At 35.7% G+C, this 15,055-nt stretch overlaps 1 protein-coding gene across 1 annotated transcript; it reads right to left on the bottom strand.

The window, feature by feature from the left end:
- Positions 1 to 1,485: 1,485 nt before the first annotated feature.
- On the bottom strand, positions 1,486 to 5,429 carry LOC107723346 (protein CYR61-like). The gene is made up of 5 exons (XM_016531912.1): positions 5,161 to 5,429; positions 4,152 to 4,365; positions 3,251 to 3,598; positions 2,812 to 3,014; positions 1,486 to 2,108 (listed from the first exon to the last, which is right to left on the bottom strand). The coding sequence occupies exons 1-5, from the start codon at positions 5,245 to 5,247 to the stop codon at positions 1,797 to 1,799; spliced, it is 1,164 nt and encodes a 387-aa protein (XP_016387398.1). The 5' UTR covers positions 5,248 to 5,429; the 3' UTR covers positions 1,486 to 1,796.
- Between the last annotated feature and the right edge of the window lie 9,626 nt (positions 5,430 to 15,055).

The following is a 15,055-nucleotide window of genomic DNA, read 5'->3' as shown; positions in this document are numbered from 1 at the left end:
AAAGAGACTGACAGAAAGAGGGGGGGGGGGGACTGTGAATACGTTAAAATCAGAGGAGACTGGAGTATTAGATCAGTTTTCATTGTGGAAATTGCTTTGATGCTTCTTACTAAAAATCTCAATCTCAAAAATATAATGGATAACCTCTCTCTCTCTCTCTCTCTCTCTCTCTCTCTCTCTCTCATGAATGCTACAAACAAAAAATGAGGTGTTTTCGACATCTCAAAAGGGATTTTATGTCGAAATTAGACAATAAGGGTAAATTGTTATGTAGTGGTCAGCTAGAAATGATCTACATCTGCCATTGGTATTGTTAGTTGTTAGTCAATCCAAAAAACTTGCTCAGTTATACGCCCATCCATAATTATTCCTAAATTCCATTGGAATGGTGAAGAATAATGTTAGGCTATAAAAACATAATTTTGCTTTCAGATTGAATTTTTATCGTTTATCACAAATGTTTACAATAAAATGGAGCTAAGTGGAGATTAACTCATCCCGGTTTTATGTAATGCAGTGACAGAATATGATCATAATTAACAGAGTTTCCACTCTAAAGTTCTTTATTGTCATTTTAGCCAATAGAGGGCGTAAATATTCACATTTAAACGGAAGTTATTGAATAGATGAACAAGTAGCCTCTCAAAATGAATTCATATCTTCCCTATTTTAATTAACGTTTTTATGCGTATTCAAATAAAGAGGTCACGTACAGAACCTTAAATACAGAAACGTTTTAAAAGAAGCACTTAAGACTGTATAAAACTACACAGAACATACCAATGGAAGACTGTGGCTGTCACAGTGACTGTGTGTATTTAATAGATTCTGTCATAAGCGGTGGTTGTGTTACCCGACATACAGACAAAACGTGCTGACTAATCAAAGAGTGACAAATGTTCACAGCGTGTGTGGCTCAAATGTTCTGTGAGAGTATCTGTGGGATTGTACAGCCATCATCACATATTTACACCTGCCATCCTGCACACTGTCAACACTTTCAGACATTTCCTGTTCCCCTGTCATGTCAGTGCTGAAAGTCTCAGACGTCTGTGAGAAAGTGAGAGACAGATATAAAGCAGAGAGAAATATAACAGTGGCAACACCAAAGTCTTTTCGAAAAATTGACCTGGCCATGTTGTGTGTTCTAATGGAGGTATCCGTGAATGTGTTTTGTAACTCAGAAGACACATCTTTTTTATGATTAATGACAATTCTATTCTATTCTATTCCGTTCTGTTCACCTATTTGTCAATATCATACACAAAGAACACAAAGACAAACGTAAATTATAATAAATTTTATTTACAAAATGAAACTATTGTATTATACATATGCATGTATTTGCTCCATATTTGTTATTTGCCATTCACCTCAAAAAATTGAGGTTTGAATATGACACTTCACAAGAATTGAAGTCTGTTAAATATCATAAAATAGCAATAAACAAAACATCATATATGTACAGTGGGATTAATATATATTTACACTATATACAGTAAATCAGTTTTTAAGAATACAACAAAAGGGCCTGAATATTGAATTATTAGTATGTGTGTGTGCATGCTACATTATGGTATGGATTATACTATGGTATGTTTTTCCTCAAACAACTGCTTTACAGTCATAATTTTTCCCCTGTGTCACTACAGCATACCTGATAAAACAGCAATGACAAACCTGCTTCTAAGCTTTATACATTTTGTTGAATCCTGGGCTAAAACATTTCCACAGAAAATTTGGTACAGTAGGTAGAAAAGTGAGAAAATGCTTTTGAATGTGCTCTTGAGCTAACGTCAGTGTGTGTATGTGTGTATATCATTTGGCAGATTGAAGAACTCTGCTTGTGATGACAGGCCCTGTCTGCTGTTTCTTTGACTGCAGCTGCAGCACTGTATCCACATGACATTGCGGGTAAAGTCGTCTCGTTCTGGCTCAGGACAGTGAAAGTGTAGAGGGATTGTACGTGTCACAGCGGGAACACAGAAGCGACCATCTGAGCAGGATCCACATGAACGAGGCCGGTAGCGGCGAGCAGTGAAGCATCCTGCAAATACGATCTGCACAGGTTTCGGTGATCGTGTGGTTCTCTGACACTTCTTTCCTTTCTGAGTGAAGGAATGGAGTGGAGGAGAAAGAGAGAGGGAAATCTACTTCAATAACAGAACAGAAGCCGTTGATCAAACATCAAAATGAAAATATCAAAATTATGAATATTATTAAAATTATAAAAATCTAAACAGATGATACGTAAACATTTATTTGTTTTGATCATTTTATATTGTTAAAAAATTATACTGCTTAAATGTTATATTTAATTTCTTTATGGTATTCACAGATAGTATATCACAAAGACACAAATATTACGTCTGTGTTATTTTAGTGTATTTGTGTTATTATAGTATTTATTAATCATTTGAATTAGCTTTTAATTTTATATTTGCAGTTTTAATTTTATTTTAAGTTTTAATAAATGTGTTATATGTAGTTGTCATTTTATTTTTACTTCAGCTTAAACATATTTAATTCAGTTTTTCATCTAATATATATTTTTCAGATTTATTTAGCTAAAAGAAATTGTAATAGTTTTAGTTATAATAATAAATTAAATTTATATATATTGTAATTTTATATCGCTTAAATATTATATTTAAATATTATATTTTATAATGCTTAAATATTATAGCTATTACAAAGCTGAAAATATTTAGAAAATTACTACTACTAAATATTTTTTATTATTTTATAATGTTACATTTTTTAAAAATTCTAAAAAATACAAAATTATATCTGACTAAAGACACCACTTACCTTCAGTGATAATGCAGGGTTGACACCACATTCTCGTATCTGACAGAGCCTAGTTTCACTGACCAGCCGACACTCAGGATTACTATTGGTTACACGGCTGGACACGCCCATTCCGCAGGTGGCTGAGCACGGGGACCAATCAGTGACCTGCAGTAAGCAGGTGGGTGGAAGGATGGGGTGGGACTTAGAGGATGAAATCCACTCTAAGAAAAAAAAATATATATGGTGAATAAGCTTGTAGTTAAACTATGAGGAACATATCAAATCCATATAAATATAGTCAGTGTTTATAACCATGATTCATTTTTTTCTGTGCGCAAAAGTTAGAAAACACTGCTGTACACCATACTTTTTAATAGAAATGTATTGTTTATGTCATTTGTTTCTTTATCAGTTTTTTTCTATACATTACATTTTAATGCCAGTGTTATTCATCTACCTTGATAAGGTGCTGTTGCACTGCTTTCCCAAGAAGTAGATGGAGCTACAAGTAACTCGTTGCCTGTTAGGTCTGTGTGCTCTTGTGGATGTGCATCAGGCAACGGCTCCACTTCAGCAATACGGTTGTCATCATCGCACACCCACTCCTGGCAGCAGCGGCCGGGCAGTTTGGTTAGGCGGCGGCGGGAACAGCGCCAGTCGGGTAGAGAGATGTGGTGTGGGCACAGTGGGACGCAGCCGACTACTCCATCAACACACGTGCACTGATGCTCACAAGTTGGCTGAAAGTCCTCGCCGTGCTGATAGACCCGTCCATCCAGCTCACATGGGCGACCATGAGCCTCAGCTAGGCCGAATTAAAAGTAATATTGCTTGATTAGCATGAGTGCCATGTATAATACATATTAGACCAGATTAAACAGGCTAAATCCAGTAAATCACTTTAGACCTTTTTAAAAATGTTTTTATCTAATATTTATATATTTTTTCAGTGAGCTAAAACTATTTTTAATAGTTTAGTTTTAACAATAACAGCACTGTCTAATATGTGACCCTGGACCACAAAACCAGTCATAAGGATCAATTGTTTGAAATTGAGATAATCTGAATAAATAAGCTTTCCATTGATGTATGGTTTGTTAGGATAGGACCATATTTGGTCAAGATACAACTATTCAAACTATACAACTAATCAAAAATTAAGTGTTGATATATTTACTGTAGGAAATTTACAAAATATCTTAATGAAACATGATCTTTACTTAATATCCTAATGATTTATGGCATAAGAGAAAAATCGATCGTTTTGACCCATACAATGTACTTTTGGCTTCAAATATACCCGTGCTACTTATGACTGGTTTTGTGGTCCAGGGTCACAATGTCTTTATTCCTCTTACCTCTACACAAGCCTCTGTTAGGGTCTCCACCGGCCTTTAGGTGGCAGCGCAGTCCTTTGATATGGTCGCAGGGCTCGGCAGGGCTGCAGTCTTGGTTAAACTGCCTGGCACAGACCCGACAGCACCCACATGAGTCCAGAACCGAACTGATACCAGGAGGACACGAGGAGGGCGAGGAAGGACAAGAGCATTTCACTGGACAGCCTCTCTGCGCCTGAGAAAGCACAGAAGGAAGCGAGTAAGGACTGGTGTTGAAATACACTAGCCTATATGAGACATTTTTCTTTCTTCCATCCCATAAATCAAGAGATAATAAGTTGCTTTCACTTAAAAATGTAAAAAAATATATATATATTAAAAAAAAAGTTTTAAAACGCCATCGTTTTGCAATAAAGCAGATGATTTATTGCAGTAACCTCTGAGTCCTTAGCCACTATAAAGTCATTATAAATTCATTCTGCCTCTATATTAGACCACATTCAAGAATAGTAGCTACTGGCTCTGTAAGCCAAAACCTGACACAAATAAGGTGAAAAAGTGGATTCAATGCCCCATCACTCCCTGTACTAAAATGCTGTAATAGATGCTTAATATAAAGGTTTTATCTGCAACCGAAAACTGACATTGTGATTAGGACATTTTTATGTAGAAAAAAGTATAATTGTACACTCCCTTAAACACTGTTTGTTTATTAGGGTAATAAACAAACAGTGCTTAAGGGAGTGTGCAGTTATATTTTTTCTTTATTTAGTCTACTCCTTTAACTTGCACCTCAAAAGGTGTGCGTTTGTTTTACTACTTTATCATACCTGTGCATATTATAACAGTATGACCTTATTCAAATTATTGATCAATAAAAGTCTCAAATCATAGTTTACAGAAGAGCAGTAAAACTTTTTAATGTTCCCTAAATGGTTATGGTAGTTTGCTACATTTCTTTTCAATTATATTAGAGTCTACCTGAATGTACATTCAAGTTCAAACTATCAAACAGAGCACAAAAACTCACCTCCACAGCAGCCCATGACAGCAGCACCAGTGTGATGAAATGTCCTTGCCTTAGTATGCTCCTCAGAGTGGACATAGTTAGTTTCATTCAAAATGTTTCAGTTGGTGCTCTGTTTGGATGAGTTACAAAGTAGTGTTTCAGATGTTCAAAAAGTGCCTTCTGATTTACAGCCCCTCTGCGTCTGTCAGTTCAAAAAGAATTTGACTGGTTGGCAATCCACACTCGCCCCTTTCTCTTGAAGCCTGTTTGGGAATTGGTAAATGCATAAAACTGTAAAGCTCTGCTCTCACTAGATTCCCTTAGAAACTGCCACTTTTATAGACAGCTGTGCACAGCCCCCTCTGACATCACACACACACACAGATTTGACAAGTCACTTTAGACATAGAAAGAAAAAGATATAAAGTTTATTTTCCTTTCTCCTTTTTCCTTGTCTCTTTTATTATGAATTAATGGTAAGAACAAACATCTTTAGATATATACTTCTAATACTATCTTATTTTACCTTCTCTAACTATCACATTAGATAGACAGCAAATGAAAACTAGAGCTGCAGAGAAACTGCTAGAAATATTGAAAGGTGTTTGTGTCTGATTTCAGGAACTAGCCTGGGTTGTTGTGAAATACAGGAAAGGTAGTCTAGCACATTTTGGTCAGAGGAGAGTCCAGTGACACACACACACACACACACACTGAGCATTCCCTCTCACCTCCCCTGCAGACAGCACAGTTCGTGAGACGGCACTTGCTCTCACCGCAGCGGCGGCGAGACATCACACACACATGGCACATAGCTGAGAGCCCGCTCAGTGACGTACTGCATCCACTCACAAAATCTGAGTGAGAGAGAAGGAAAGAAAGAGAGGAAAATCATATGTATGAAAGAGTAGGTGGTGTGGAAATGTCACTGTGTGGAGCTTTTCATTCATTCCGTTGACAAACGTGTCAGAAAAGCAGCTGGAATGGCATTCCCCTGATGAAGCACTGATGTGACATCTACAGGGTCAGGGCTGAAGTCTGATGGAGATGAGTCACAGCATATGCAGCAAATGGCTGTAATGACTGATAACAGAGTCATACGGCAGGAATTTGAACAAGTTCAAGGAGACACCAAACAGGTGGATCTTAGTTAGGACACACACTGTAAGGATGTATTTGTGGCACCATGACACAAATGCTTGAAATTCATGTGCAATTCATAATGAGACCATCAATGATTAGAAACTGTTTAAGGAAGTTAGTGATTTCTGTGAGGATTTGAAATTTCCTATAATAACAATAGTTCTGCGGTATTAGTGTGTGTACATTAAAATCCAGGTCACTGCTCTTCTCTTAAAGAGTTCATTCAAAAACAAAATCTTGGCATCATTTACACACCTTCATGATACACAAAAGAAGATATTCTCAAATAGTGTTTTTTTTTGTCCATACAATGAAAGTCAGTCGTGGATCTCATTGGATTTTATTGTATGGACATGAACAGTTTAAAGCTTCTTCAGAATATCTTCTTTTGTGTTCAACAGAAGAAAAAAAAAAAGTCAGATAAGTTTGGAATAGCATGAGGATGAGTCAAAAATTTTGCACTGTGATTAGTTTATTTAACTAGACTTTAATCTTTAATCTGTGCATGCATGCATCACAAAAGTATTCTTTTTCTGAACGTCATGAACATTTCCACCACAGTGTCATCTGTTTTGTGTTTAATAATTTTTCTCTGTGCCTTATTTTTGGGTCCAACGCAAGTCATAAAGCGCTGGTCACACTTTATTTTAAGGTCCAGTTCTTGCTATTAACAAACCATTAACTACACATTTTGCCACAATAACCTATTAATTTGCTGCTTATTAATAGTTAGTATGGTAGTTGTTATAAGTTTAGGTATTGGATAGGATTAGGGATGTAAAATATGGTCATGCACATTATGTGCTTTATAAGTACTAATAAACAGCCAATGTGTTAATAATAGGCATGCTAAGCAACTAGTTAATAGTGAGAATTGGTATACCCTATACTAGAGTGTTACCAAAGCGCTTTACCAAGAGAATAAATAATATTCACATACTACCATAAAATTATCATCTTATAGAGTCAAAATAATAGTATATCATGCAATTTACTGTTTTTAAATTGTCAGCACAATACTTCAGACCAACAAATGAGACCACAATGACATGACAAAACAATTAGGAACTAGAAATGTACACATCAAATCTTGGGTGTCCCATATTACTCAATATCTTAGGTTACCTTAATTGACCCTTGTTCCTACACATACTTCTAATTTTAAGTATGAGTTTGAGTATTTGTCAGACAAAACAGATGGCCATCCTGAATGCTAAAAGAAGGAAAAATAAAGATAAAAACATATACATAGGTTTGTTGATGTCTGGAACATCTACAGTGCATTGCTATGAAAACAGTCAAGTGAGGGATCAGCAGCTTTGCACATTAGCAAGAGAAGCATGTCAAAACTGCACAGTGGGAAATCATTCGTCTGTCTGCCTGGGGACAGAATAATAAAAGTCTTGCCTAAAATAGAAGTAAAAAAGCAATAGAGATTGAACCAACTAATAAACTAATACCATGGCAACACTTAGACTTGTCACACAGAGTCTGCAAAGCAATGGAAACTACATTGCTGAAACTAAAACAATCCCAAAACAGTATGAATCAAAATCACTGAAAAAAAATTAATCTAAAGACAAGCATTTATACTTGAGGAATACTGACCTAATTCCTTACATTAAAGCCTGTCTTTTTAATATGGAAAAAGAACTAAGATCTCAAGAAATGTCCAGGTCAGATTTCACCCAAAACCAAAAGGAAAACATACTGTACTCATATTTTGCATGAAGCAAACAATCTACAGATAATAAACCTTAGATTGTTTTTGCATTGTGCTGTTGCAAATTAAATTTTATTCAATTGATTCTATTTTTTACTCAATTCTCATTTTTCTAATGCATTATCTTTTTTTGATGATTCTTATCTTTAAAAAAGTCATAAACATGACTGTAAAAATACTGTAAATAATTGTTTTGCGATTTGTATGAATTCAACTCAATTCATTCTTAAACAAAGACACATCAAATGTTACCATAATATATAAATACAATAAAATGTATATATTAATCAATAATTAAGAGAATTTGGAAGGGGTAAATGAGTTAAACTGTTCTAAATATTTACAACACAAACAATCAAAGTGTTCTAATAGTAGACTTTTTCTTTTAAATATATATAAAATGTGACCTTGAGACCCTTTCGTGAGACTGTTGTTTAACATCCTGACGCTTAGATCAAACATGAAATTTACACTCAGTAAATGACTAAGAGTTGCAGCTGGTAAGTGTGTGAGAGGGAAACTGCTGGGAACTGATTTTGTGCCCCTGGATCTGTTTAGCTTTGCTGTTTAATGCAACAACATCTTTAAATGTTCCTGGAAATAATCCCCTAAACACACCAGAGATGGAAAAAATTAAGCCACATGTGCCAATATTAACTCCCCAAATATGTATCTTTCTCCTCTATACATCTGTTTTTCAACACAAACTCACCTTGTATCAACAACACCTCTTTTATGATATTGTTCAGAGGGCAGCTGAAATATGCCACTTTCAGGCCAACATAATCAAACAGACGGTTCAAAAGCTGAAAGGGTTCAAAATACTCGTATGAAATAGGTGAAACACTTCTAGTGGATACCAAGGATACCTTAGGTTTATTCATGGAACTGGGGGGGTGGGGGGTGTTCCTTAGAGAGTTGGATATGAATTATTTTTGCAGTTGAGAATTTTGCAAAGGTTACAGTAGCTATGTTAGGTCTAGAAGGAATAGACTCATCAGGAAGTCAAACAACCCTTTGTGTTTGCGTACGTGTATGTGTTTGTGCGTGCTCATTCTTGTTTGGATATTTAGAGATTCCTTAAATTTCCAGAGAGTGAAGGTCAGTTTATCGAGTGTTTGCATGTCTGAGTGAATGCACATACACGAGATTGAGTGTGTATATGCGGTAACCAGCTTGTGATGGATAGAGAAGTTCAGGTTCCATCTGACCCTACACTGCTGGTCTGTATTCAGTGCCGGGCGCTCTCTGACAGGCTCATGCATCATTACAGAGCCGCCTCTGTTTGTTTGCTTCTGATGAGCCCTGTGCCCAATGTGTACAGAGCATCCCAACTTTTTCCACTGCCAGTGCTGTGCAAAAAGACATTCCTCAAATGACGTCTGTTCAGAATGCTTCATTTCATTTCAAAACTGCCACATTGATCGGAATCATTTTTGAGCCAAGGTACACTTCTGGAGTCAAGCTACCTTGAGTAGTCTAAATACTAAGTACTGTCAAATGTTTATTATCTCAAAATATTACAAGAAGATATATACTGATATATATTTGTGTATATATATATATATATATATATATTTATATATATTTGTGTATATATATATATATATATATATATATATATAAAATACTGAAGATATAGATCTGAAGTAATTGTAACTACAATTGGTAACTTTCAAAGTCACATACTGTCTAGTAGTCATTTGGTTTGAAACTTACTTCACAACCATAAAAAGGGAGGTTTTTGTAATAGTATGAATATGAGATGTATGAAATTCATATTGCATTTGTGCAATGTTGTAACTGTCACAGTTGTGTCACTTTCACCATTCACAGCTCCTCACCTGGTAGTGTCCATTGAATTCTCCAGAATCTTGGTGGAAGTAGGACATCCAGGTACTTTTTTTGCCTGCTGTTTTCAGACATACTACTCTTTTGGCGTACTGTTTTTGCATACTATATAGTATGGAAGTAGGCATATTCAGACGCAGCATGGAACAAAAGATGGCACCAGCTGCATTTGTATGAAATGTGAGAAAGCGAGTCTGCGGTGTGATATGAGAGACATGAAAGTAACACCGCTTCCAGTTACCTGGATGAGTGGTATGATGGTGCTTTCAATGTCCCCTTCGAGTGGAGTCAGAAATTTTCAAACATGAATGACCAAGCAAAGTCATATATACATGTGGGAATTTGAATTTTAGATTCATACGAGTTGCCGAGCTGTACCGTTGGAAGGGGTGTGTCAATTTGAAACATTACAGAAACACTGATCTGTAGACAATAGGCAACATATCAATATTTATATCCACCTTATTTTGCAACTTGGAAGTAAGCTGTTTTCTGTGAATGTGCGGGACTTCCGTTTTATTAGGCGCTGTAGGGAAATAACGAGAAGAATCACAAAGTGCAGTAAACGGTAAAATTGTTTGCGCTACAAACCAGTGTTTTATAATTGAGACAATGCATTAAAATAAAATGATAAGAATCACCAGTTTACAATATCAAGCAGCAGAACAAGCTATTTTGTACAGCAAGAAGCAAATGACACCAGAAGCCAGACACATTAAATTTAAAAAATAAGGTGGATGGAGAGATAAGTGAACCACGTCTTGAGTAAATGGTAAAGAGTTTATCACTTTCAAGGTCTGCTTTAACAAAAACATTTTGATTTTGATACCATAGGCTCAATAAGTGATAGAAATGAATCATTTTCATAATTTTAAATTCAGATGTAGTTGTTTGTATTTATTGTTCACAATATAATTGTTTTGTCTTGCTTTCTGAATGTGTTTCGTGATAACGAATGCCCAACGCAGGGTACAAGCTTTCCACATGCACTTGAAGACAGCCTGTCAGAAAGATTGTATTTACAATTTGATTGCACACGAAGAACACCCCAAAGTCATAATTATGAGTGGGAAATGAGTTATAAGATATTTCCTGCATATTCATAAGCGCATAATGTGTATCAGCTGTGTCTTCGCTGGCTTGAGCATGAAGTTTTCTGTCCCTTGCATTGCAGCATGTGGCCCCTTAACCTCATAAATAGGTCAGAAGTTCAAACAGGTGAAGGTGGTGTTCTCCACAGGTGTGTTTCAATGAGGTTCATTCAGACATTCGCTTCTCATCACTCACGTGAGCCTGTTATTCATTCAGTTTGAGTTCCTCCACTCTTTCAAAATGGAGGTGTTGACAGCCGTAGGGAGAGCAGAACCACCCTCCTCCACTCCTCCACTGCCCAAACTTTCAACAACACAACTGTCCTCTGTGAAAGACAAGATCTCCAGGTGTGCAGTAGATATGAGGTGTAATAGAGGCATGGGTGAAGATGAGGATTAGAGCCGAGGCTGAGGTAACTGTTGATGGCAACTTGCAGCCAATGTTTTGGTTCTGCTCTTGGAAGCTAAAATATGTTGTTATGACAGCGAGAAACTCAGACTGCATAACTGTATTTATCTTGCAAAAACCTGGGTCAGTCAATGTAATTAATAATAGAAAAATGTAAACAGTCCTTAATAGACACTCAGTAATTTTTTTTTTATGTTGTGCCGGCCACTATGGTAATCGTTTTGGATTGACACATGCAAAGACGATAGATTTAGTTGTGCCGATCATATACTTTGATTTTAGCAGTCCCCCATAAGTCTTTTATTCATTTTATTAGGCCATGATAAGTGCTGTTCATTTCTAACTTGTCTACAGACTGCTTCGAGCAAGCAGTTGTCTTTATGCTATTTACAGTTTGTATAAAAGTATACAAAAGGTCAAATTAGATTCACAAAAAGACTGTTTTCACTCATGAAATGCTTTTTCCCACATGGAAACGGTGACTCAGGATGCATGAAAGAAAGCAGATTTTCGTAATATAATAAAGAAAACACAAATTATATGTTTATGATCTTTTACAAAGGCTCCATGGATGGAGTTGTCATGTATTTTGATTGATTACAGACTCAATGAAAGCAATTGTGGTGATCAAGTGAAATGTTTTATACTGTGTTCTTTGTCAACTAAAGAACTGACAAAATAAAACGGAAACAGCTGGCAGAGAAAAAAGCACAATAAAATGCAGAGAGTCCAAACAAACGGTAAGGCAAGCATTTTAGTTATGCAATACATTACAAATACAAATATATAATACAAATAATTTGGTCATTCCTGAATGTATTAGAGGTAAACAGATTCATGAGATTTATGAGATGTTTGAGTGCATTGTTAATATGATTTTACCTGGATGAAGATGCAAAGTACAGGGCACTGATATATGAAAGTAAAATGTTCAGTGTTGAAACTGAGGAAAATCTGTATTATCAGCAGCCAATGGATATAAAATTAGACAACTGCAATCTCTTCATTTAGATAATTATTGTGAATCTAAGATGTATTCCAATGCAAATTTCCATCAACATAAGCCTTTTGGTGACCTCTTGAGAGAGAGGCCTGTCTGTCTTAAAGCAGAAGCAGACAAATGTCCAGACAATGACGGCAGTATTTATGTGTTCTTTTGGTTGTGGCCTTTCCTGAGAACATCTATTGGAGTGGGCTGGTCGATGGACTTTCCTGTTTCTGTTCAAAATTTCTTGGTTTAACCTTGAAAGGAAATGAATGAGACTGGGGAACTCAGACTTCCTATCCTTCCTTAGGAACTGTGACCTGTGGAAGCACGTGACTAGGAGTTATTATAGTCATAATAAGTGATGGCCTTTATGGTGGAAGGTGAAAATTCTTACAAATATTGGTTGTAACATTGACTGAACTCTAACAAACACATTCTCTGAACTCATGGAAACGCACTTTTTTAAGAAAATGTTTGAGGAGTTTGGTACATGATTGGCCAGCATATATTTTTTAGTTCAGATCAACTAAACATCAACATTTATTTTCTTGTTGGAAATTTCCATTTAATTAAAACAACAGTTTTGCAGTCTGAAATCCTGACCAAAAATCAGACCAAGCCTATACACTTCCCTATTTTTGTCACTGTATTAGTCATCTGAATTTGTGGGACAATGGATTTTATTGTGAAATCCAGATACTAAAATGGATTTAATTTAGTAATTAATTTCAGGAAACTCCTAAAGACTCTTAAATGAAGTCATGATCAACTGGTTAAAAACAACGGCAACAATTACACATCACCCTCTATAATAACAATGCTTTAGTCTCTGTTCCTTATAAGTTTATCTCACTACAAAAAACACTCTACATTTAAAGGGGTCATATGATGCAGTTGCTGAGGAAATAACGTTACATCAACTTCGCGCTGTGGATCGCCGGATCGGTTTTCACCCTGGACGAAGCATCCCCACTGGATGCAACAAATGCCTCGTTTGTAATGGGTTTTATTGGTGTTGTCTCATTGCACCAGGACACTGAATCACAGTATGGTAAGGGGCATAACATTTCCGTCACACGCTTGAGGTATTCAGCCAATCACAACGCACAGGATAGCTACATCATGTAAATATTTAATAGAAATAATATGCAAATCTAAATAGTTTACATGTCACATGATACAGTTCAGTTGATTACAATGCATTTTTAAAAATTTAAATTTTTGCTGCTGTTTTGTTTAGAAACTCAAAATGAAGGAGACTGTTGCTTTGGAGGTGACACAGTGACTGCTTTAATTATTGGGTTTTTAATCAAAGTGATTGACAATAAGCATTTTCCTGTTGAATTTCATCTACACTGAAGGCCTATAAGCAGAAAAATAAACTAATTTTACTAATTAAATAACAATTATTCCTAAAATAGAGATTATTTATTTATAAGAGAGTCTTAATTATACAAGAGAGAAGTATTATTAGTTGTATTAGTGACATCTGGTGTTAACATTGTTAAATGTGATGCCCTTCCTTAGATTGAATTAGATCCCTGTTATTAAGTCTGGTTTATCCTAAATCATCAAAACTCCAAACCAACTCTTAGTTCACAAGCTAGTAATGTAAACTACAGCCATACCAAGTCATATTCAGACCTAAAGATGTCATTTAAAACGTGAGCATTTGAATGACATCATTGCCAGAGGGTGAAGAAAAAGAATGAAACGTTACCAATCTCTATAAAAAGACAACATGGTGTTAAATGTTAATTGCTTTATGAGCTAATATGAAGCTAACCTCAACACATTTGATGAGCATCAAAGAAAGAGGGGGAAAATGTCATGGAAAGTCTTTTTGCCATTTACCACAACTGAGGTTGACACAATTGTATGGCAAACATTAAGTGTGATAAAGATGTAAAAAAGCCACGCCCCCCAGCAGTTCACTTTTATGGGTCTGTTCATTATGGAAAAATCTACAATGCAATACTTTATATATCCTTAACTACCATTTCAGGGGGACCACACAAGGAGACGAGAAAAGTAGCCTATGCTTTATACACTAATTTATTTATTTATTTATAAATCCATTTTATTTCATAAAGCCTCACCATTAATCATTTGTAGCCAAACAGTTTTCCACTTTTAGGAAAATAAATATATAGATTAGATAGATACTTTAGGCAAATCAGGAAAATGTGATGCTATGGAAAAAAACTTTTGAAATAGTTTTTTTTTTTTTCTCCCCCATTATTTGCTTCTGGTCCAGCTAAGCAGTGCGTCATGTTTCACATTCATTCTCACGCAAGCAATAGCCTACTCTCAAATATTTGAAACATATGCTATAAATGGAGATGATCTGAGAACATTAACAAACGCACTTGCAAGACCATGAAATTACTACAATATACATTCCGTGTAAATTGAGCAGTTGCACTGTATTGCTACGTGACCACTGCACATGCTTCAGAAAGTCCCACTAATATGAAAATAAACACATTATTCATGTGGACTTGTTTTGCGATAAAATGAGCAAGAGGGAGAATTGTAAAGAAAAACAAAACGTTCAGTTTGTACAGAGGTCCATTCTGACATTCTGAGTTTACTTCACACGATCTGAGATGCAGATAAATAGAATTGCCATCTAAATGGTGCTAATAAATGGCTCAAAAACAACAGCCCACAAGCCAACTGAAATCAACCACTGAAACAGCTAAACCCCA

The sequence above is a fragment of the Sinocyclocheilus rhinocerous genome, unplaced genomic scaffold (genome assembly GCF_001515625.1).
Source record: "Sinocyclocheilus rhinocerous isolate Xijiao unplaced genomic scaffold, SAMN03320098_v1.1 scaffold1476, whole genome shotgun sequence".
NCBI lineage: Eukaryota > Metazoa > Chordata > Actinopteri > Cypriniformes > Cyprinidae > Sinocyclocheilus > Sinocyclocheilus rhinocerous.
The sequence above is the reverse complement of the archived record's forward strand: the minus strand, read 5'-3'. Positions and strand labels throughout refer to the sequence as shown.